A 24,757-nucleotide genomic window follows, 5' to 3' on the forward strand; every position below is an offset into this window, starting at 1 on the left:
GACAACGTTGATGAAGACGGAATGTTTTCCGTTGGTCATGACAGTTCCCATAAAGCGGGGATCATAAGACTCTATGATGACAAAGATTATCGGAAGTTTTGTTCTAAACTTTCTTCCAAGTCTGATCCGTACAAGCTTAATATGATATTGGTGATATTTCTTCGGATTTAGACAATGATTTGACCGACAAAAGTATGGAAATGCTCTTAAAAAGAATTAAAGGTAAAATGTTTTTCTTGGTAGAGAAAGATGCTGAAAAGATTTTACCTTTAATTCTTTTTAAGAGCATTTCCATACTTTTGTCGGTCAAATCATTGTCTGAATCCGAAGAAATATCACTAATATCACATTAAGCTTGTACGGATCAGATTTGGAAGAAAGTTTAGAACAAAACTTCCTATAATCTCTGTCATCATAGAATCTTATGATCCCCATTCTATGGGAACTGCCATGACCAACGGAACACATTCCGTCTTCATCAACCTTGCCACTCTCAATTAAACTTCTTTTCCTCAATGAAAATGAAGTACAGAATTACTCTATAAGCTCTTCTTTTATCTACTTAGAAAATACTAAATTCCTACCTACACCATCACTATTTGAAACACATGCCATTGCCTTCTCATCATCATTGTTGCTAATGAGAAGAACAATTAAAGGCACACTTTGCCAGGTACTGTGTCTTAGTTATTCTTGGTGGAAGTTCTATTGCTTGTCTAATAACATCATCAACCTCTTCTAATAATCCTCTGGCAATCTAAAATTCCAAAACATAAACTAAAAGTTCAATTCATATCCTAAACCTTCAATTCATATCCACAAAATTTCAAGTCATATCCTAAAGGTTCAACTCATATCGTAAAAAGTTCAAGTCATATCGTAAAATTTCAATTTATATCGTACAAGTTCAATTCACAAGAACAAAACCTAAAATCTAAAAGTTCATCAATTCTTATCCTACGAGTTTAAACATAAACTAAAAGTTCAATTTATATCCTAAAGGTTCAATTCATATCCACAAAAGTTCAAGTCATATCCTAAAATTTCTATTTATATCCTAAAAATTCAACTCATATCCTAAAAGTTTCAATTTATATCCTACAAGTTCAATTCACAAGAACAAAACCTAAAAACTAAAAGTTATATTCATATCTTACGAGTTTAAACATAAACTAAAAGTTCAAGTCATATCCTAAAGGTTCAATACATATGCTAAAGGTTCAATTTATTTCCTAAAAGTTCAACTCATATCCTAAAAGTTTCAATTCATATCCTAAAAAGTTCAAGTCATACATAAAAGCTTCAATTTATATCATACAAGTTCAATTCACAAGAACAAAACCTAAAAACTAAAAGTTATATTCATATCTTACGAGTTTAAACATAAACTAAAACTTCAAGTCATATCCTAAAGGTTCAATACATATCCTAAAGGTTCAATTTATTTCCCAAAAGTTCAACTCATATTCTAAAAGTTTCAATTCATATTCTAAAAAGTTCAAGTCATACATAAAAGCTTTAATTTATATCGTACAAGTTCAATTCACAAGAACAAAACCTAAAAACTAAAAGTTCATCAATTCTTATCCTACGAGTTTAAACATAAACTAAAAGTTCAATTTATATCCTAAAGGTTCAATTCATATCCACAAAAGTTCAAGTCATATCCTAAAATTTCTATTTATATCCTAAAAATTCAACTCATATCCTAAAAGTTTTAATTCATATCCTAAAAATTCAACTCATATCCTAAAACGTTTTTCTTGGTCGAGAAGGAAGTTTCATTACATGTCTAATAACGTCATCAACCTCTTCTACAAAATCCTCCCGCAATCTAAAATTCCAAAACATAAATCAAAATTTCAATTCATATCCTAAAGGTTCAACTCATACATAAAAAGTTCAATTTATATCCTAAAGGTTCAACTCATACATAAAAGCTTCAATTCATATCCACAAAAGTTCAAGTCATATCCTAAAGGTTCAAGTCATACATAAAAGTTTTAATTTATATCCTAAAAGTTATATTCATATCCTACGAGTTTAAACTTAAACTAAAAGTTCAATTTATATCCTAAAAGCTTCAACTCATACCTAAAAGGTTCAATTCATATCCTAAAAATTCAACTCATATCCTAAAAGGTTCATTTTATATCCACAAAAGTTCAAGTCATATCCTAACGGTCCAACTCATACATAAAAGCTTCAATTTATATCCTAAAAGTTATATTCGTATCCTACGAGTTTAAACTTAAACTAAAAGTTCAATTTATATCCTAAAAGTGGGCGACTCGTTGTACTCAAACAAGAGCCACGCAACGATTCGCTTAAGGCCTTAAACATTAACATTGTCTTGAACTTTAAGAGAAAATCCAAATATACTATCATGTGTCTATATTAAATATCTACCTATAAACTAATCAAGATTAAACTAAAAGTTCAATTTATACCCTAATATATATCTACCTATGAATCAAGTCTTTGACGTTAAATTAGTATCTATTGCTTACTAAAATATTGAAGGAGAAATACTCAATAAAGCCTAGCCTTAATATTCAACCCATACCCTAAACCCTAGATTTCTATAAAATGTTAAATAATGATAAATACAATCTAAACCCTAGGTTTCTATAAATACAATGTTAAATAATCAATTGAAACACTAATTCTAGGTTGAAACAATAAATAATTGAAACACTAATTGAAACCCTAGGTTTATAATTCTAACCTTGAATTTTTAGGAGGTGGAGAAGGAGAGACGCAACAGCGGCAGAGGCGATGGCGACGGCGATGGCGGCAGCTGAGCAGTGGTCGTTGGTGGCGTGGGTGGGGCCTGGTGGTGGGAGTTGGAAGGGGGTGGGGTTTGAGGGTGAGAGAGAAAAGAGGAATTTTGGGAATTTTTTAGAAAGAATGGGAGGGGATCCCGGTTTTGAGAGTTATGTAATTAAAATAGCGACCAACGTTGGTCGCTATTTTGGTGGGTAAAACAGTTTTGAATTTTTAGACATAGCGACCAACTTTGGTCGCTATATTCTGACCGTTTGACCAAAATAGCGACCAAAGTTGGTCGCCATTTCTAAAAAAAAAACTTTTTTTTTCTATATAAGCTGTATTCGATACGTTATTACCTAATACACTTATAGTTAGTGCATAGTATAGCGTATGTATATATATATATATATATATAAGCTATATTCGATACGGTATTACCTCATACACTTATACTTAGTGCATAGTATAGCGTAAGTACATATTATATATATATATATATATAAGCTATATTCGATACGGTATTACCTCATACACTTATACTTAGTGCATAGTATAGCGTAAGTACATATATTATATATATATAAGCTGTATTCGATACGGTATTACCTAGTACACTTATACTTAGTGCATAATATAGCGTAAGTATATATATTATATATATATAAGCTGTATTCGATACGGTATTACCTCATACACTTATACTTAGTGCATAGTATAGCGTAAGTACATATATATATATATATATAAGTTGTATTCGATACGGTATTACCTAATACACTTATAGTTAGTGCATAGTATAGCGTAAGTATATATATTATATATATAAGCTGTATTCGATACGGTATTACCTCATACACTTATACTTAGTGTATAGTATAGCGTAAGTACATATATTATATATATATAAGCTATATTCTATATTATATATATATAAGCTATATTCGATACGGTATTACCTCATACACTTATACTTAGTGCATAGTATAGCGTAAGTACATATATTGTATATATAGACACACACGCCCGCTTCGTAGTACTATTCATCCCTTGTATTACAAAATTATTAACGACTTACATTTATATTATTTACATAGTAAACACAAAAGTGATTTTTAAATTTGACCATATAGAGACCAACTTTGGTCGCTAACTTTAAATGAATTTAATTTAGCGACCAAAGTTGGTCACTAAATGTACATGAATTTAAATTAGAGACCAAATTTGGTCACTAAAATTTAATCAGATTTATTTATATTTTATATAATATTTAAATTAATAATAAAAATTGTTAATTAAACGTTAGAACTGGGTCCCACATTGGCGACCAACTTTGGTCGCTAAATTTTGAATTATATTTATTTATATTTTATAAAAAATTTACATAAATATATATTTATTAAAATATTATAACTGGGTCCCACTTTAGCGACCAAAGTTGGTCGTTATCTTCTTATCCTTCAGTTAGCGACCAACTTTGGTCGCAAGTTTTAAATTATATATATTTATATTTATAAGTTTTATAAAATAATAATAAAATTATTAAAAAAAATTGTGTGGGTCCCACTTTTGCGACCAACATTGGTCGCTAAACTCAGTGTATCTTTGACCAAGCAAGTCTGACCAGTCCAGTCAACAGTTTGACTAAATTTGCGTCTAAATAGCGACCAACTATGGTCACTAAATTATTTCAAATATTTTTTTTATTATTTTCGGTAGTTTAGCGACCAACTTTGATCGTTTTTCTTAATAGACCAAATTTGGTCGCCAATATCTGGTCGCTTTTTGGCCGAATTCTAGTAGTGATAAGCATCTTCTTTCTCTTATTCATCATCTGGTTGCAATTCACCTTCCTCCCCATCCTCATCCTCCACTTGTTGACTCCATAATCTTCCCATAAAGTGGGTTTGCAGTAGTAAGATTCTGTGAAGGTACTTCTTTGATTGGCTTCTTAATTTTATCATTTTGTTTCAAATAATCTGCACTTTGCTCGTTATTCACACTGGTAGCTACTCCTTTTAATGCATCAGTTGCACTAGCCCTTGGAGTATTATATTAAGTGTCCAAAGTTTATGAAGGAACTTCTTGAGACGATTGGTTGGTAGTAGCTAGGTTACCACCAAAATCTTTATCGACTCATTGAGCAGTGGTAAAAAATGTTCCTCCACCTTGCACATCACTTTCTCTTCCTTGTACAGCTTGTTTATTTTTAATATTGTTCCCCATTAGCTTTGGATGTATCCTCCAACATTCAAACTCATCATGTCCTTATAATCTACACTCTTTACAATAATTAGGTAAAAAATCATTTTGAATTTTCACCCATTTTGTCTGTACTTCGTTAGTAGACTCATTCTCAATGTCCATACGTACCTTCTTTGGCAAATCATCAAGAACGTTTATTCGCGCACAACTAGGTCATGTTTTGTTAATAGTAGCCATATCAAGATGTAATGGCTTCCATACTGCTGAAGCTAAAGAGAACAAGCATTCCTTCACAAAATACGTTGGCAACATATTCGGAAAGGAAATCCATGCCATGGCCCTTGGTGTTTCTTCACCTATCTTAAAACTTTGCATCATAAATTAGAGGTCGCCTTTGGTGTTCATACCCATCCTTAGCTTTAATGTAGTAGGGGCTCTTTGAAGTAAGATTAATGAAATCCTCCCACAATGTCAATCTATTTAGCATATGCATATCTCTAAGAAAGCCAGCATTACAATCACCTTTATTTTCACATTGCACTGGTATGATTCTACGTAATTCTTGCAAGTCTGACCAGCCATACGAGAATTTTCCAACGACTACATATTGTAGTCCTTCAATGACGTTCATCCTTTCTACCTCTGCTTCTGTAAATTTGACAAAAGGTTCTCCATGCAAGAAAGTAACACGTTTAATAGGAATTGGATCAACTATAACCTTCGAACTAGGGTTTGCATGCATGGTGTTATTTTTCTTTTTAATGCGTTTATAAGAAATAATTCTTTCTAAATTGAAATAAGAATAATTTAAACTTCTCATTTTATTTTTAATGAGAAGCTTTTAGCCATATAACATGTTTAAGATCACAAGTTTCAAAAGTTATAAATATAAATAAATATAAACTATTATGCTATGCCCAATACCATAAATTTCAAAAGTTTTTATTTTTGTCTTAAGTTAAGTGCCCAATCAACTAGTTTCATAAGTTGAAACTGATGAGTTATCAACTTTCATGAGTTCGCTCTATTGCATCGACTTTCCTTGTAGTCCTATATACTTCGCTCTTGTCAAAATAAGAGTAATATCGTAAACTACAAAGAAATTATTGTGATACAGCGAAACCTTGAGGTAGGTCATGAAATTATCCGTTTATTTTATCGTATATATTGTAAATTAAATATAATTTTAATATTTTGTAGTTCTATATACTTACCTCACGTCAAAGTTTTCTTTCATCTCTCAAAAACTTCGAAATGAACCAAATGTCACATTTAGTAAGACATTAATACGCCAACTGTAATTGAGGAATGATAAAAATTTATTTGCGCATGACATTTAAATCAAAATAATGAACACAAAATAAGTGTATATATTTTTATATATCTATTTAGACTTTAGTAATTAATAATTAAGTAATGATATTTTTAAATTTATAATTTGTTTAATAAATTTAAGATGTAAATATCGAATGGAGTTTTGTGCCTTGGTGTTGCTATCTTAAGCTGAGAGATCGGAGCCGTCGATTTCATTGGCAACGTTAATAATGGCTTATTCCGAGATCGTAGATCGAGAAAGAATCCACTTTTTGCAATCAAACGCCACGTAGCCTTAGGGGTAAATATTGGATGCATCGCTGGTGAATGGCAAGGATAGTGTCAAATTTTTTTCTTAAGCAAAAAAAGAGGAGGTGAGGAAAATGTTGCTGACCGACGGGCAGGGGCAGGAAACTCGGACAAGGGAACAATGACCTTGGAAATAGAGCTTCCATGTCAAATTGGTCCCTAGTGGGTCCCAGTAATTCATCGCTTTCCACTGGCTTTTGTCAAATCATGAAGTAAGTGGGCCCAAAAAAGTTGTGTAGTTTATTCGTTTGTGGTACCTACGTCGACGCAGCTCCAATGTAGGGGAAGTGAGAAAAGAGTCTGGACCCAAAATGTTGTTCTTTTGGACTCAAATTACATAAATAAATAGTAAAAAAAATGACTTTTTTATATATAGCGTCATAATATCTGGCGTTATATACTAATAGTAACGACACCGTTAAGGTATAGCGCCAGGTATTGTGGCGCTATACTGTAAAAGCTGACATGGCCAGGTATAGCGCCACAATACTTGGCGTTATATATACATCATTAATGTATAGCGCCAGGTATAGTGGCACTATACATAGATATTTTATACCCCTCCGTCTTCTTCTCCAATTCATCCATCCACCATTATTAAAACCCTTCCCCTCTTCTTGGTCCCCCACTGATTCTGCGCGTTTCTTAAAAAAAAAATTTGGGTCCCCCGACACATAAAACTCGAAGAATGTAGGTCCCACATTCGAGGAGAGCTTCGTGTTATTGTTGATTCACACTTTCGGAGTCAAAATTTCTATCTTTTTGCTTTCCGATAATTCTAAATCGAGGTATTTCGATTTATTTTAAGTTGAAACATTTATAATAATGTATATTATTTGATTTGTATGTGTTCTATTTCGGTTTGTGTTTTTTTTTCGAAACTAGCATGTTAAATTTATCCGGATTTAATATTAGTGTTTTCTAAAAAAATATAAATTAGTAAAATAAATCTGTTAATATCCTGATTTATATATATGTTTTTTCATGCCGTTTTTTATTTTATTTGCAATTAAGTTTATTTGTTGTTTATGGTTAGTTTAGATTTTTTTAGCGTAGTAAAATCCAGACCTTTTTAGCGTTGTAAAACGTAGACCCTTATAGCGTAGTAAATTTAGAGCCTTGTAGCGTAGTAATGTGTAGTATTTTAGCTTAGAATTCCTTTTGTTTAAGTATCTTATACTGGTAGTTGAAAATACAAACTTTGTACAATTAAGTTAATAATTGTATCAACACACATAATTAGTAATTTGTACAATTAAGTTATTAAAAAATATGAATTTAAATTATAATAAAAACACATTATTTTGTACAAATTATATATATAATAAAAACACATTATATATATATATAATTTGTACAATTAAGTTATTATAAAATATGAATTTAAATTATAATAAAAACACATTATTATATATATATATATATAATTTGTACAATTAAGTTATTAAAAATAATAATTTAAATTATAATAAAAATACATAATTATATATATATATATATATATATATATATATATATATAATTTGTACAATTAAGTTATTAAAAAATATGAATTTAAATTATAATAAAAACACATAATTATATATATATAATTTGTACAATTAAGTTATTAAAAATATGAATTTAAATTATAATAAAAATACATAATTATATATATATAATTTGTACAATTAAGTTATTAAAAATATGAATTTAAATTATAATAAAAACACATAATTATTAATGATAGTTTAATGATAGTTTACAATTGACGACATGGACGCGACTATACTTCCCAGCCCCCGGACGTTGGATCTATTAGCCCTACAGCCCCAGCATAGATCCGAGTATATATGGGACGGACAGTTGCTTACGTAGACTTTCTGGGCTAGGAGAGTGGATCTATTGTGGGAGTTTTTGAGTCCTCCCCGCGTTCTACATCCCCGCGTGGTCCATTACTTGGAGGAGATGGGATTATATAGGATTATTAGGATTGGCCGGATACAGCTCGACTATGCTTTGATCACGGCCTTGATTGAGCGGTGGCGACCGGAGACGCACACTTTCCATTTGCCCATCGGCGAGGCCACCATCACACTCCAGGACGCTGAGATTTTATATGGCCTGTCCGCTGATGGCTTGCCAGTTTTACTGCCTGCGACCATGAGATATTATTCGCGGCAGGCATATTAGGATATGCTGCACATGCTCACGGGTTTCATGCCGAATGACGAGGCGGTAACGTCTGCGTCCAGTCGTATACAGTTGGTCCCCATTAGAGACCACCTGGTGCAGATCCACCATACTATCACTGATGAGTCTGCGGAGGTAGATGTACAGCGATATACGAGGCTGCTGTTGCTCCTTCTATTTGGGGGGGTCTTGTTCCCGAACACTTTGGGGAACCTAGTGAGCCTCCGTTTTCTGCATCATATTGCCTGTCGCGGATACATCTTTGTACAGCTGGGGTGGTACTGTCATCTCATATCTGTACAGGCAGATGTGTCGGGCTTGCATCGGCACACAAAGAGATGTTGGTGGCTTTCTGCCGCTTCTACAGGTGACAACATATTCAAATAATATGTCCATTAGTTACAATTCTACCTAGTTATAGTTAATCTTATACTTTACGCCAACTTTGTATGTTAGGTTTGGGTCTGGGAGCGATTTCTGCAGTTTTAGCCATCTCTACCACAACTACCGGCTAATGTAGAAATTCCGCAACTCCCTCTAGCCTGTAGGTGGGTTTTGCGTCGTACTCTTGCACGAGAGTATGATGCCCATAATAATCTCCCCCTCTGTAGGGATGTGTTGGATCTGCTGGAAGACACACAGGTGAATATCTAACTAAACTTACCTGTTATAGATTAACTTAGTGATGTGCATACTAACGATTTGTGTTCTTATTTGATAGTTCATCTGGACGCCGTACACCGATGAGGTGATAGGTACCCTGCCAGCGTATTGCACGTTCGGCCGACATATTTGGAGGGCTTCTGTCCCGCTCATATGCCTCGATATTGTCGAGCATCATGCCTCCGAGCGGGTATTTCGTCAGTTTGGCCTGCCGCAGCCTATACCGACTCCGCCTGCATGGCATGCTTTACATTATGAGAGGGATGATCGGTCCAGGGCAGACGACACATTTATGGCATGGCTTAACGAGCAGTTGGGTACCTGGGACAGGCGAGGGGACTTGACCCCACCTCCGCAGCACTTTCCTATTCCACGTTATATGGCATGGTACCGCACTGTTTCCCGACTTTTTATCTGGAACCCAGTTCATCAAACACACGGTCGGTACATCCCATGTGCCGGGAGACACGAGGCTCTGGTATGTTTTCTGTTATTATTAGTTATATAGCTATAATTTAGTGCCAAATATGTAGTTTATATTTTTTACTTTGTGCGGGCGATTGGATTGCATACCGTCTATCATATGGGGCAGCAGATGAAGAGTTATGTTCACGATACTGTGGCTATGTAGGAGTATAGTTGTCGATTCATGGATATGGCTGCCCAGACACTGCAGTGAGCCCGATCGGATCAGCGTTTGGCACACGAGGCTGATTATATGGACCCAACCACGTACCAGCGAGGTCGTGGTATCCCACGAGCTAGTGGTGCCCGACGAGCTGGTGGTGCCGGACGACGTGGTCGTGGGCGGAGAGGAGGTGGTCCCCAGCAAGGGGGCGTTGAGGCTCCTGCTGATGATGTTGCTGCTGATATGGCAGGTGGCATGCATGAGACGGACATGCCGTCTTACAGCCTTGGAATTTATCGCACTCCAGTGTCATCGCAGGTGACTCCATCGGGTCAGTTATTGATCACGGGCTCGGATATTCAAGGAGTGGATTGGGGTAGATACTTCCTAGGCCCGTCTACCACTGTTGAGGATCGACTGACCCGAGATTTTTATAGTGGGCGCCGACTGAGTTATGGCTCCACATCACATGCGCAGGTATGAGTTTATTAGTATTGAATTTGAATTTGTGTTAACTGTAACTTATTTATTTTCTTTAACTTTATTAATTTCCTTTTTAAGGCTTCATGCGATGCAGCGACAGATGACTACATTCAGGATCTAGAGACGATGATGGTAAGACAATATAAATTGTTGTGAATTGTTATGTAGTTTTCTATACTAAGTTTCATATTATTATGTAGCCTTCTACTGGAGCTGACAGCACCACCGATACATGTCATCCTGCGCCGCATCCAGCTATAAGGAGACGACTTGATGATGATGATCCTGATAGCGTACCCGGGCGGGAGGGGATGCGCCTCAGGCCAGCGGCTGCATTGAGACACACCGGATGCGGGACACATTGACATGGTGTAAATAATATTTTTGTATACATTAACAATATTATTTAATCGAATATGCGCATTACTTTTTTTAGTTCTCCATTCGTTTGATAGTTTCATAAAATAAAATTTAGTACAACACAAACACTTAAACTTAACTTCTACTTCAATTAAAATAAAATTTAGTACAACACACAAGGAAAACATTACTACAGCACAAACACAATCACAAACACAAACATAGCAGGCCAACATAATAAAAATACATGAAATATGAAAAATACACTAAACACATATATGCCAATGTTTAGCCCCGGTTGCTATTTATTCTCCACTCCAACCACTTAAATCGTTCTTCCAGTTGTTCTTTTTCTTCTTCTACCTCTTTCAGTTTCGCCTTCACCTCCGCAAGTTCCAGTTTATATTTTTTTTTTCGATCCTTTTGTGCTTCACAATTCCATTGTGTTTTCCATTTTTCTTCTCCCACCTCCTTCAGGTTCGCCCTCAAGTCTGCAATAATTCTATTGCTTTCTTTTTCATGTTCCTGTTGTCTTAAACACATATTATGAAGAAACTGGAGTTGTTCTCTGTAACATTCCTGATAACATGGTTCATCAACCCATTCTTGAAAATCACAAATAGGTTCGCTGGGAACCTTGTAAAATTGGTTCATACAGTGCCAGTAGCGGCGTCCAACTTCACCACCTTCCCAATAATTTTGCATCAAGCATGCTTTTCCACAGTTGCACTTTGGTGGACGAAGAGGTTGAGCCATTTGTGTAATATTTGCTTTTAGTAAAAAAAACCTTACTTTTAATAAAATATTTGTTTTTAGTAAATTTTGAGCACACACAATAACTATAATGAGCTCGTTATTTATAGGCGAGACAACACACACATAATGTACTATCTAATGGCGCTATATTTTGCGTGTTAAATATCATGATGTTGACAAGACAACTTTATGTCAGCTTTTTCAGCTTTTTCAGTTCGACAAGACAACACACACATAACAAATTATCTAATGGCGCTATACTTTGCGTGTTAAATATCATGATGTTGACAAGACAACTTTATGCCAGCTGGTCAGTTTTTTCAGTTCGACAAGACAACACACACATAACAGACTATCTAATGACACTATACTTTGCGTGTTAAATATCATGATGTTGACAAGATAACTTTATATTAGCTAGTCAGCTTTTTCAGTTCGACAAGACAACGCACACATAATAAATATACAGATAATTTTATTAAATTATTATTTAAATAGGTAAAATAGGAAAATACAAATAATAGTTAACAAGCATAATTTTATTTCATAAATCTTGCAACATAGATATAACAACTAATTATTACAACATCAACTCATGGGTAGTTAGGTACACTAGAAGAACACCCACCACGAGCTTGATTAGTTTTGCCACCCAAACCAGCTGAAGGACATTTACGACGGTCGTGTCCTGTTTGCGAGCATATACCACATTTGCGCGCATAAACGGTGTCACTAACATCCATTTGGTTCTGTATACGTGTTCTCTTCTGCACCTGTCTTTTATGCAAATTGGACTTGTTACACACCATTTTAAATGGTTCCGGAGGCCAATAATGCTCAGCACCCACTAACTGCAACTGACCACTATATGTGTTTAGGTACTTGGAAATACTATATTGTTGATCAACATAGTTGGTCTCCGCATAACCAACACGTTGAAAACACTTGATGGCATGTGAGCAAGGCATGTGGTAGATGGACCATTTCCCACTGGAGCATAACCTTGCAGATTCATTTACAACATGTACATTATTACCCCGATTATTATGGATAGCGGTGCGAACTTCAAAAACACCTCTTTCGTTATCATACTGCAAAAATGAATGCCAATGTGCTTGCCGTTTGTATTTCTCAAATCTCTTCATAGGCACTGGAATAAATTCAACACCTCTCTCCATCAATTCCGTTGCAGCTGCAGACTATTGAGCAAACCTCTCTGCCATCTACTTGAACGACATCCGCACCATGGCTGTGACGGGCAATCCTCTTGCCGTCTTCAATAACCCGTTGAAGGACTCTGACACGTTTGTAGTAAGAATTCCCCATCGTCTGCCACCATCCGCATGCAACGTCCACTTTTTAGGGTCATGTCGCATTAACCAATGATAGGCTGCCTCGTCTTCTTGCCTGATAGAATCCATATGCCTTCGGAATTTATGCTGTTGGTGGTCTGTTGCTGCCATCCACATCAAATCATATAGATCCTTGTTGGGATGTGCCTTCTGGAAATTGGCCTTAAAGTGCCTCACACAGTAACAGTGGTATGCATAAGGTTCTTGCCATGCAGGCAAGTTCTCCACAGAACTTAATATACCACCGTGCCGATCAGATATTAGACAAATACCTGAACGCTGTTTGACAACGTGCTCTTTCATGTGGTTCAAAAATAGCGTCCACGTCTCTGTGCTTTCATTGGCACAAACAGAAAAAGCTAGAGGAAATATCTGTCCATTAGCATCTACTGCCACAGTTATCAATAGCTTGATATCGTACTTTCCATAGACATGAGTTTCGTCTATGGATATTACTGGCCGGCAATGCGAAAAACCATCAAATGTTGGCTTAAACGCCCAGAACACGTAATTGAATATGTATTCTGGTATTCCCGGACTCTGCTCAAGCTTCCATTCAACAACTGTCCCGGGGTTAAAGTGCTGCAGTGCGGCCATGTACTTTGGCAGAGATGCAAATGACTTATCCCAATTACCATAGACAATTTCAAACGCTCGTTTGCGCCCGAGAAATGCCTTTCTTTTCGTAATGGTATGGCCATATTCCTGGTGGACCGATGTAATGCACTCTTTGATTGTATACCTTATGGACTCTTCGATATGCGGAATAAGTACAAGAGAAATCAAGTCAATATCCAAGTTGAAGTGATTCCCGTTGAATGTGTCCATTTCGTATGTATGGGTGGGAATATATTTACCCACTTTCCACATACCTGTCTTCTTCTTGGTCGCGCGCAACATCCAATTACATGGCCAAAACCACCTGCGGCAAACAACCTTGTAAACCATCGGACTTGACTCCCATACCTGCATCTCACGACACTCTTTTACGTTGTGCATTTTATAAGCCCTGCTTAAACGCGTTTTATCAGGAAAAAGCATCCTCTTTGCAACCACCGTTGGTCTAGACTCATCCCACATTGCTATCCAGATTTCATCAAAATCCTTTGTTAGAGCTTCCACATCCGGCACGGTTGGCAAGTTATCAATGTAAGGAATCTCCTTTGAATGAAACGACACTTCGGACTCATACACTCTTCGTCTAGGAGGGTCTCTCTTCAAATCAGATCCTTCCTCCTCATCCTTCTCATCACCATCCTCACGAAAAAAGGGTATCTCGTCTCCGGATTCATCGGCATTGTTATCGTAATCACTGTTTTGTTCCTCACTCTGTGCATCTGCCAGATCCCGATGTAATACGTCGTTTTTGGTCAATTGAGTGAGTACGGGTGGTTCAACTTGCTCGTTTTCACTGCACAACCAACAAAAATATAAGCTACTAAATTAATAAATGATTTTCATATGGCTATATCACTTCACTTACAAGTCGTAATGTGATGAAATTTCATGATGGACATTTTTAATTAAGTGATGACTACCGGATGGGCCACTTGTAAAATTCATATCCGGTCGGTACCCCCTATTAAATATATGAGCGTTAATATAAATTCAATACGTCAAAAATATACATAATTCACACAAATGAAAATTGAAGTTTACCACTCGTCTTGTGAATTATGGAAAGCAGGGTATAAATTATTTTCTCGCTGCTCATTCGCCGGCAGTGATAAGTTTAAATCAAGGAAAACTCTTTCATCCGAAACCTGTCCGGCAAAAACTGCTCCATAATAACCACCCGATGACTGGGGGTTATCTCTGCTACGCACAACCTCCTTTTTTGGAACGTCTTCGACCTTCACGTACATCTCCAACATTGTGATTACAAGAAATTCCCGGTATTCGTCCGGAGTCCTCAGAAAATCACTCAAAGTTTCATCATCATCGATGTTAAACTCCGAGTAAAAAGCAACCCCTTGCGGAGTGATGGAATACAGATATCTTCTGATTACTTTAAGTATCACTGAACGTTTCCTCACACTCAGTTTTTTGCATAACAACGATATTAATTTATTGTACTCTATTGTAAGTGGAAATTTAACATGACACTAAGCAGGTAAATTATAGCCCACGAAGTTATTCTCCATCACAACCATCACAACCCCCCCCAATATAATGAAACTCTTATTCTACGCTCTTCAGACATAATGAAAAAATGCTGGAGAATTTAAGAACAATAAACGTTTCAACAAGAGGTAACAAAATTTTTGAATGAATTTTTATACAATCCTAACCTCTTTATATAGGAAATGGCTAGCCGAGAATTTTTTTTTATATAGGTATAGCGCCCAAAAGGTTGGCACTATACGCTTTTGAATTATTGAAGTCACGAATTATTGGTGGGGCCAGGGATATCTATGTATAGCGCCACTATACCTGGCGCTATACATTAATGATGTATATATAGCGCCAGGTATTGTGGCGCTATACCTGGCCATGTCAGCTTTTACAGTATAGCGCCACAATACCTGGCGCTATACCTTAACGGTGTCGTTACTGTTAGTATATAGCGTCAGGTATTATGGCGCTATATATAAAAAGGTCATTTTTTTACCACCTATTTATGTAGTTTGAGTCCAAAAGAACCACATTTTGGTACCGGACTCGAGAGAAAGTTGAGTCTCTAAAAGTAATAATTATGGGTGTGCATGGTATGTTGGAAAATATTTTTCTTCCAAAAATGAGTAATACTTTTACTTATTTTCTAGCGTTTGATTAACTAACGAAAAATATTTTTTGAAAAATATATTGTTTACCCTCAAAATCGAATAACAATTGAATTTGTAAGTGGTGTATGGATACATCATACGTAGATTAATTTGACACAAAGCGATAAATTGAATTATTATTAAAGCGAACAATGATAAAATAAATTCAAACCGTGCGACTTGAACAGTTATAACCTTGAAAAGTGAGTCTCACTTGAATTGAAACAATTCAAACTATATCAGGCACAGAAGAACAATAGCTTACAGAAAGAAAATAATATTACATTACTTTGGGATGCGTGTAATAATGTGTTTTACAAATAATCAGGCCCCCTTTATATAGTAGGGAGTCCTACTTTAGGTACAATTCTATAAAAGCTAAAAATCCCATGATTTGCTAATTAGCCGATTTCTCATTGATACGTGTCGAGATTTCCGCCGCGATACCCTGACGGTTACAGATATTTCGCCTTCCTTTATTTGGTTTGGCAATGTTTCCTCGAGCTCATTCGGGGTCAGGGTCGATGCCAGGGCCATGGACCCGATGTTCTCAAGGACGGGCATTCTGACCTCGTATCTTGGTTCGATGGAACCCGGGGTCGATTTTCAACCCATCACGTTTCAATCCCAATCTGTCATGTAATATACGAGCCCGATTTCGATCGTATACATATATGATTAAACAAATACTATAGAGAAGAAATAGGTAAGTGTGGTAGGTCGAAGTTTAGGGATCAGGATAGTAAGGTTAGAAGGAGTGGTGGTGGGAAGGGATAGAGGGTGAGGTGGGGAATGTTGACAAATAATTTTGAAAAATATTTTTCCTCTTTTTGGTAGGAACGTTATTTTCTTCCAATTGGAAAATGAGTTCACGAGAAAGATATTTTTCAAAATATTTAATCTAATCAAACATGGGAGAATTGTACCAAATAAACCCCATGAGAAGTTTTTCTTTTCTTTTTTGTTTTCGATTTGGCATATTCAATTTTCAATTTGGAGACTCGATTTATTCAAATTTACCACATAAGATTCATTAAATGAAATATACTTTATAAGATTTTCTTTATATTCTTAAAATTTAAACGCAAGACTTCAAGTTAAGAATAGAAGAATTCTATTCATCCTATAACCATCTTCGAGAATAAACTCTCGAAAAAAATATATGAAAAGCCATGTTGTGTAATGATTGAATGGAGAAGAGTAGTTTTTTGATTGTGTTGTTTGGTCTGGACATTTATTATTATTAATTTGCTTTTGTGAGCTTCATCCAAAAAAATTCATAAAATTTGCTTGAGGTACCATGTTTTATGACTAATTCCATTTCTCTTATTTCCTATAGATACATAGATCTAAAGATGATATGAAGTAGTTTATTATATAGTAGTTGGAAAAAATGTAGCTTTTATTTATACCAATGACGTTGAATTAACTTATTTGTACTTCGACTAATTTATTAAATATGTATTACCTTCTACCAATATAAGTATTAAGTAATTAAGTATCTATAACAACTTCTAGAAAGCAAACGGCTCGGAGGATTAAATTATTTGTATCAAAAACCTTAAGGCCAATGTGCAAAAAGTACTTATGTTTTGCAAAGGTTCCTCATTCTAAATTGGAGCCCTAGATTTCAATCTTCCCTTGAAAGTACTCATAAAGTAAATCTAAGAAAAATATTCCACCAAAATCTAATAAAATAGTGAAGTTTATGCACTTATGAAGATTCTCTAAAACATAAGGGAGCAAAATGCTAAAGAAGTTTGTGCGATAAAAACAATTATAAAAAGTACATTTACTTATGATAGTCAAGTTGGCCAATAGATGCAATGTACTATAGCCATTAGATTCCACCCCTTGAATCCTGGAGAAACAGCCAGTTGTTTTATCACATACCACCTGCTGTATTATATGTACTCCTCAGTCGCTAATTTACAATAATTGAGGCTTTTATATAGTTTTTCTATTGGTCTAAATAACATTAAACATAAGGTGGTCTCCACTCAACCAATCAAATAAGGACATGAAGTTGACAAAGTATTATTCTGGAATCTGGACACTAGTAATATTCTGATTTGTGGTCAGTACTTTACTACATTAGTTTAACTTTCATACGTTAAATGTAATACTATCGGGTCACTTAACCGTATGCAGAAAATGAAATTACTTGTCTGAAAAATAAGACAAACAATATGTTACTTACATATTAACATATATTGATAATGTATACTTACACCGTTGTAATTTGTTTGAACTTATTTGATTAGATATCGAGTTTAAGAAAAAAAAAGAAAATATTTGAAATTTGTGATCTAAAATAATTCATATATATATTTGTGTCTCTATAAATCATCTTATTAAACGTATAAGGAGAATTTTAAAGTTAAAATGTGAAACTAACTAAAAAGTAAATATGTTCATTCTTTTAAAAGTGGAGGGAGTATAATTTTTATTTTGTATATAACTTATTGCATTAAATAATGGTCCATAAGCAACTCAACTATCCTTGGGTAGCCATCTATGTATAAGAAGCTCCACCACTTGCTTGCACTCTCCAATTCTCTTTTAGTTTCTTCTACTTCCTTTACTTGTACAAGTAATTAATTTCTTTTCTTCATACAAAACAATGAAGAAGTCATCTGCACTATATTACACTGGATGTGAAGAACACCAATATCAACCCCACTTCCTTGATGCTTGCTTTCTTTGCCAGAGACCCTTGGGTCACAACACTGACATCTTTATGTACAGGTTAGATTCATATAATCATCTTACATTATCTCTTTTTCTGTTTATTCTCAGATACTCAATAGGGGAATTACATCCCTTTTCTTTTGGGACATGGGATGGTCATTCTATTTTATCCAATATAACAAAATTATGTTTTATTTCACATTAAAGCAACTGACTCTTTACCCACTTAATTAAATAATTTAAATTTAATTATTGTGAGTGCAGAGGGAACACTCCATTTTGTAGCCAAGAATGCAGGCAAGAGCAAATGGAGATGGATGAAGCCAATGAGAGAAAATGGAAGCTTTATTCTAAGAAATCTTCAAAAAATACACACAGAACAAAAACAGAAACCCCCGCCAAGGAAACTGACACAAATAAAGCTGTACGGACTGGCACAGTTGCTGTTTCCTGAATCTTTCAATACTCCATATTCTTATATATGGACATGAATTATTACTATGAGGCTACAACTCCAAAAAAAAAAGGGAAAAAAGACTACTACTGCAAGTCATTTGAAGATGCCAAAAAATAATTTCGAGTACAAAATCATCTGTAAATTAAAGACATGATGGGAATCAAGAAAATAAGAGAATGAAAACCATCGAACAATTTTGAATCCTTACTTTTTTGTTTTTCTAATTTTTCCTTTCGTTAAATCTTGTGGAATATGTCTGTAAAATGGGCATCCATATTTGGGATGGTTTTAAATGTCTAATCTCCTATCTTAACAATCCTTGCTTTCATATTATAAGCTAATCCTAGATTCCGAGGTCGTGAAATTATGAAGATATGGTTCATTTAGTTCTTTCTAAATTATGCATCCAGCTGGAGATGTGGTCCATGATAGTTTTTTTTTTGTTGTCGTTGTGTGTGTGGCAAATATCATAAGTTATGTTGATCCATAAAATAAAGGAAAAATATTTAAAAGACCAATTATTTTAATTTTACCCTTTATTATATTTTGTGACAACTCAATTTTTTGGCAAATCATATCGAAAAGCAATTTTAAATCATAGTCGAAAGTGAATGGATAGATTTGAACCTTCTTTCCTAAAGTATTTTGACATGTAAAATTAATCCAGCCTAGAGCTCCATTTAAAGTTGTTTCCAATATTAGGTGTCCAGCTTGAAATGTGGTCCATGATGAGCTGATTTTGAAAATCATGAGTTACGTTGATACACAAACTAATTAACGATAAAAGTGATGTAAAAGGGTGGAAATATACTAACTCTATCGCTAGTCTTCCCATCTAAAAAAGGGGGAAATTGATGGGTTTTCAATGTCTTAGCCTTATACTTATTATGTTTTGATGATCTAACAAACTTGTCATGAAGAACCAGATAGAGAACCTGGCCAACAGGATACATTTCATGTGAACTGGTCGAAGTCTGAAAATCAGCAAATGGATGAACGACCACAGGGAAGAACACAACAAGGACCTGGTGACCTGGTCCCTTAGGGTTTTCTAATACAAACAAGTCAGTGACTGTACGCAATCAATATAAAGAGGAACACAACAGGGACCTGCTCCCTTAGGGTTCTCTGATAGAAGTACAAGTCAAGTACACAGCTGGAACGTAGCAGAAGAAAGTGATCATCTAGCAACTGTCACAGAAGAGGAACACAACTAGGACCTGGTCCGTTGGTGTGTCCTGACAGAAGTACAATGTCCATTATCCAGCTGGAATGCAATTGCCCAAAAGTGGTTGTGCAGACAGTATAACAGTCATTTCTCATTGGGAAGAAGCATATACCAAGAGTTGACATCACTATCCATTGTGCTATCTTTTGTGATAAAATAACCTGGTGCAAGACACACCATTCTTTGTGCATTTAGTGATATTCTCTCAAGAAGCAAAAGTATTCATCCGGCATTGAAGTCACTGGTGTGTCAAGAACAAGAAGACAACTCCACAAAGGATCAGTTTCTAAATGAGTTTATGTACATCTATAGTTGAGTTGTAATCTTGTTATTTGTTTGTCATTGTAATTCCTAGTTTGCTTTCTTAGAAGCGTTGTCTTAGGAACAAATCAAATTCGTAAACTTCTAAGTTTATGTTGTGACTAGGGATAGTCATAAGTTTAAATCCTTTGTAACTAGGAGAGTTATAGAGTGGCTTGTGATGGTTGCATCACAAGTTAGTTTGAAGTCTTTGCAATAGGGTGTTTGCAAAGTGGCTTGTAATAAGTAGATTATAAGTTAGTAGAGTTAAAAGCCTACAAGAGTAGGTCGTGATTTTTTGATCCCCTTGTGTGGGATTTTTCCACGTAGAAAATCTCTTGCCTTCTTTACATTCAGTCTTTACTGCATTCTATGTATCATCTCATAGAGGACCAAGTAATCTATAGTTTGGTGGACTCATATAAACTAACAATTGGTATCATAGTAAGTTTCTCCTATCAGGCTAACACCTAGGAAGGATCCTAAATGGATGCTCCACCAAACTTTGAAGAAGGACAATCAACCTATAGACCTCCCAAATTCAATGGTCAATACTATGGCTGGTGGAAGACCCGGATGCATGATTTTATGATGGTAGAAGATTCAGAGCGATGGGACATCATTTGTGATTGTCCACATGTTCCCATGAAAAAACTTGAAGAAACAGGACCATTGGTGCCCAAATGGATAAGAGAGTACAGCGACATTGACAGAAAAGCTATAGAAAAGAACTATCGTGCCAAGAAAATCTTGATGTGTGGCATAGGACCTGATAAGTACAACAGAGTATCAGCTTGTGAAACTACCAAAGAAATATGGGAAGCTTTACAAACCGCACACGAAGGAACTACTCAGGTCAAACAATCCAAGATCGACATTCTCACCACTAAATATGAGCTCTTCAAGATGAAGGATGATGAGTCCATACAAGATATGCACACTAGATTCACCTCCATCATAAATGAGCTTCACTCACTTGGAGATGTCATTCCCAGAAACAAGCTTGTAAGGAAAATCCTCAGTGTTCTACCTGGGTCTTGGGAAAGTAAGGTAAATGCCATCACTGAAGCTAAAGATCTACAGACTCTGACCATGGATGAGTTGATTGGCAATTTGAAGACATATGAAATGAAAGAAAGAAAGACAGTGAAAGAAGAGAGCCCAAAAAGGAAAACAACCTGGTGCTTAAGGCTGAAAGCAACGATTCAAGTGATAAAGATAGTGACATGGCCTATCTTACTAAGAGATTTCAAAAGATGGTTCGAAGAAATGGTGGTATACCAAAGTGGGGAAGTTCAAGTAAAATAAGGAACAACGATCTCTGTCATAGATGTGGAAAGTCAGGGCATTTCATCAAGGACTGCCCCCTCGCAAAATAGGAGCAATACAAGCAAAATCCTGACAAAGCAGGAAAAAGGAATCTGGTTCCAGATAAAAGGTTCAATCGAAAAAGTGCTGCAGACAATATTGTTAAGCAGGCTCTTGCTGCTTGGGGAGACTTCTCGAGTGAATCCGAAAAGGAATCAGATGCAGAAAACAGTTCCATGATAGCAGTGGAACTAAAGCAACAAAGTACGATTCACTATTCGCGTTAATGGAACAGTCAGATGATGATGATGAAGAAGATGAAGAAGATGAGGTAAACTTCAGGGATGTTCAGAGAAATCTAAAATCCTATTCTTCTAAGAAGCTAATGTCTTTATCTAATATCCTAATTGATGCCTATTATAGCCTTGTAAATGATAAGGAGATCCTGACCGTAGAACTAGGAGAGGTCGAACAATCTAGACATGATCTAGTGGTCTGTGTAGTGGACTTAAATGAGACCATAGCTCATCTTGAACAAGAGAAGAAAGCCTTGAATAAAAGAATAACTAGTGTGAAAAATGAGAGAGACGATCTGATGGTAGTAGTTGTTGATCTAAAAGAAATAATAGAAGGTCTTACCAATGAGAAACACACCTTAGAAGAAAACGTTGCATCTACTGAAGAGGAAAGGGATGACCTGTTAGTAATATGCACTAATCTAGAGGAAACCGTTGAGGGACTCAATAGAGAACATAGGAATGTAAGTCTTGGAAAAGGGAAGTAAGTAGCCAGTGAGTCGCACATCATGCTTGAAAAGGAGTTAACTATTGTAAAAACAGTCTCTGTAGTGAACTCGAGAGGAATCAGCAACTCCAAGCTGAGTTGGAGAAAGTAAGAAATGATCTTCAGAAATTCCTAAAGTGGACCTGGTCCTCAGATGTTGTCACTGCCATGTATCTCAACAATAGTGGGAACAAGCAGGGCATCAGGCTCCAAAGGGAGAAAAGTCCCTACAACCCGCACATCAAGTATGTCACTGTACCTGATAACTAGCTATACCCACTGTGGGAACAATGTGCATTTTAAAGAAAATTGCCAGGCCAGGGTTCAGTCTACTTAGAAGTACAAAATGTATACTGATAGAGTGACTACTAGCAAAGGATCAGGTACCACTCACAAAAAGCGGATGTTGCCTGTATGGACTAGGAAATCCCTCATTCATCCTTTTTATAATAACAAGGGACCCAAACTAGTTTTGGTTCCTAAATCTAACCCTTGATGTGTATGAGCAGGGAATAGTGAGAGGAAGCGGACTGCGATGGACTATGGACAGTGGATGCTTAAAGCATGCAGCTAAATACATCATGAATTTCTTCTCCCTGAAAGCCCTATAGGAAGGGAATGTATCCTTGAGAAGGAAGTAAATGGTAAATTCTTAGTGAATGAAAAGGTAAAAAGGTTCTTTCGGCACTCAAGTGGGAACAAGCACTATGTGAATAGCCTAAAAAGTGCAGCCACCAATCTGATAACTCGCCAAGTGGTCTCAGTGGACAAAGGAAACAAGAACATTCACTCCTATTAATCATGAATCTCCACAAGTTGGCTGTATGAGATGAGTGAAGTCGCAACCATAGCATGAAGGATTGGTATATGCAAACTTCTCACCTCCGAATAAATTAAGTCAGCCGAACCTGGTCCGTGGTCTGCCAAACTCAAGTGTCACCTGTACATGAGTTCACAAAATGATAGAGGAGGGGGAGAAGGGATCACACACAATTTCTCAACACCAAGGACTCCACAGCAAAATGGTCTAGCTGAAAGAAAGAACGGAACTGAAAAATACTGCATGGATAGTGCTCATTGCCTATGGAATCGCCAAGAAATTCTGGGCAAAAGGAGTGAATACTGCTCTCTACTTTGAGAACAAGTGTCGCACCAGGTCCCTTATAAATCAAAACCCACTAGGAGCTGCCTAATGGAAGAAAATGCCTTGCTTTTGACAACAGGAAGGATCAGCTTGGGAATCTCAATGCAAAAAGACGAGCGAAGGAATCCTTCTGGGGTACAATCCAAAAAATAAGGCCACAAAGTCTCCAACAAAGGGCACACTAAATGGTAGGATGTGCTCATGGAGTATTCAACAAGACATTCCCCCTTTCCAAGAAAGAAACGGTGAGGATCAATATGATGAACCAATCCTATCTATGGGAAATATATGAGGATTCGAATAGGGGGTGATAAAGTGAGCAAGATGAAGGAGATTGGCGAAAGACAACGCAGCATCATCCTCCACATCTCACAAAGAACCTGGTACATTACCTACTATTACTGAAGCTGAAGGAAGAGTAAAGATGCAACTCATGGCACTGCACAAGTAGCAGAACACGAAGTGTGGGGAAATCAAATCAACCTCCACTTCTCCCTCTTCAATCGACTTCTGTCTCAAATTGGAAAACCAAAGGTTCCCATCTGTGTAACAAGTCAATTACTCCCTTTCACTTTAGAGCTGGATAAGAATGTTGTCCTATGGAAAAGAAAAGTGCTTTTTGGAACGGTTCACTTGTCATGTTTCATGCCTCATCTTCTGGGAGACAAGGAAGCAAAACGGAATGGCCTCATCAACAACTGGAGAGAAATTTCAAAAAACAAGAGGATCAAACACATTGAAGGGTGAGATCTTCTTCTGAGGGTCAATATGAAGAAGGGATTGATCGGTGGAAAACATTGCAGAATAGAAGACCAAACTCCAAATATCTGCATCAAAGCCTCAAGCAGAGAGTATTCTGGATAAATCAAGGTGAAGATGGGGTCACAAAGAATCTAATGAAGAACCTGATCCTCCATCTGTTGGCTGTGTAAGACACCGTCAGGTAAAGGTAGCTAAAGTGTTTTCTGACCAAGCCTAACTTATATCAATACCGTTGTAGGTAAACACGCATGACGATCATAGAAGTTAAAGGTACAGTTATGAACTACGAGAGGGGAACTGCTAAAACC

At 36.1% G+C, this 24,757-nt stretch overlaps 1 protein-coding gene across 1 annotated transcript; it reads left to right on the forward strand.

The window, feature by feature from the left end:
* Positions 1–18,270: 18,270 nt before the first annotated feature.
* Positions 18,271–20,791, forward strand: LOC107785344 (FCS-Like Zinc finger 3-like). Its single transcript, XM_016606629.2, has 2 exons — positions 18,271–18,524; positions 18,732–20,791. The coding sequence occupies exons 1-2, from the start codon at positions 18,400–18,402 to the stop codon at positions 18,919–18,921; spliced, it is 315 nt and encodes a 104-aa protein (XP_016462115.1). The 5' UTR covers positions 18,271–18,399; the 3' UTR covers positions 18,922–20,791.
* Positions 20,792–24,757: the final 3,966 nt, after the last annotated feature.

This window comes from Nicotiana tabacum, chromosome 1, assembly GCF_000715075.1.
Source record: "Nicotiana tabacum cultivar K326 chromosome 1, ASM71507v2, whole genome shotgun sequence".
Lineage (NCBI taxonomy): Eukaryota > Viridiplantae > Streptophyta > Magnoliopsida > Solanales > Solanaceae > Nicotiana > Nicotiana tabacum.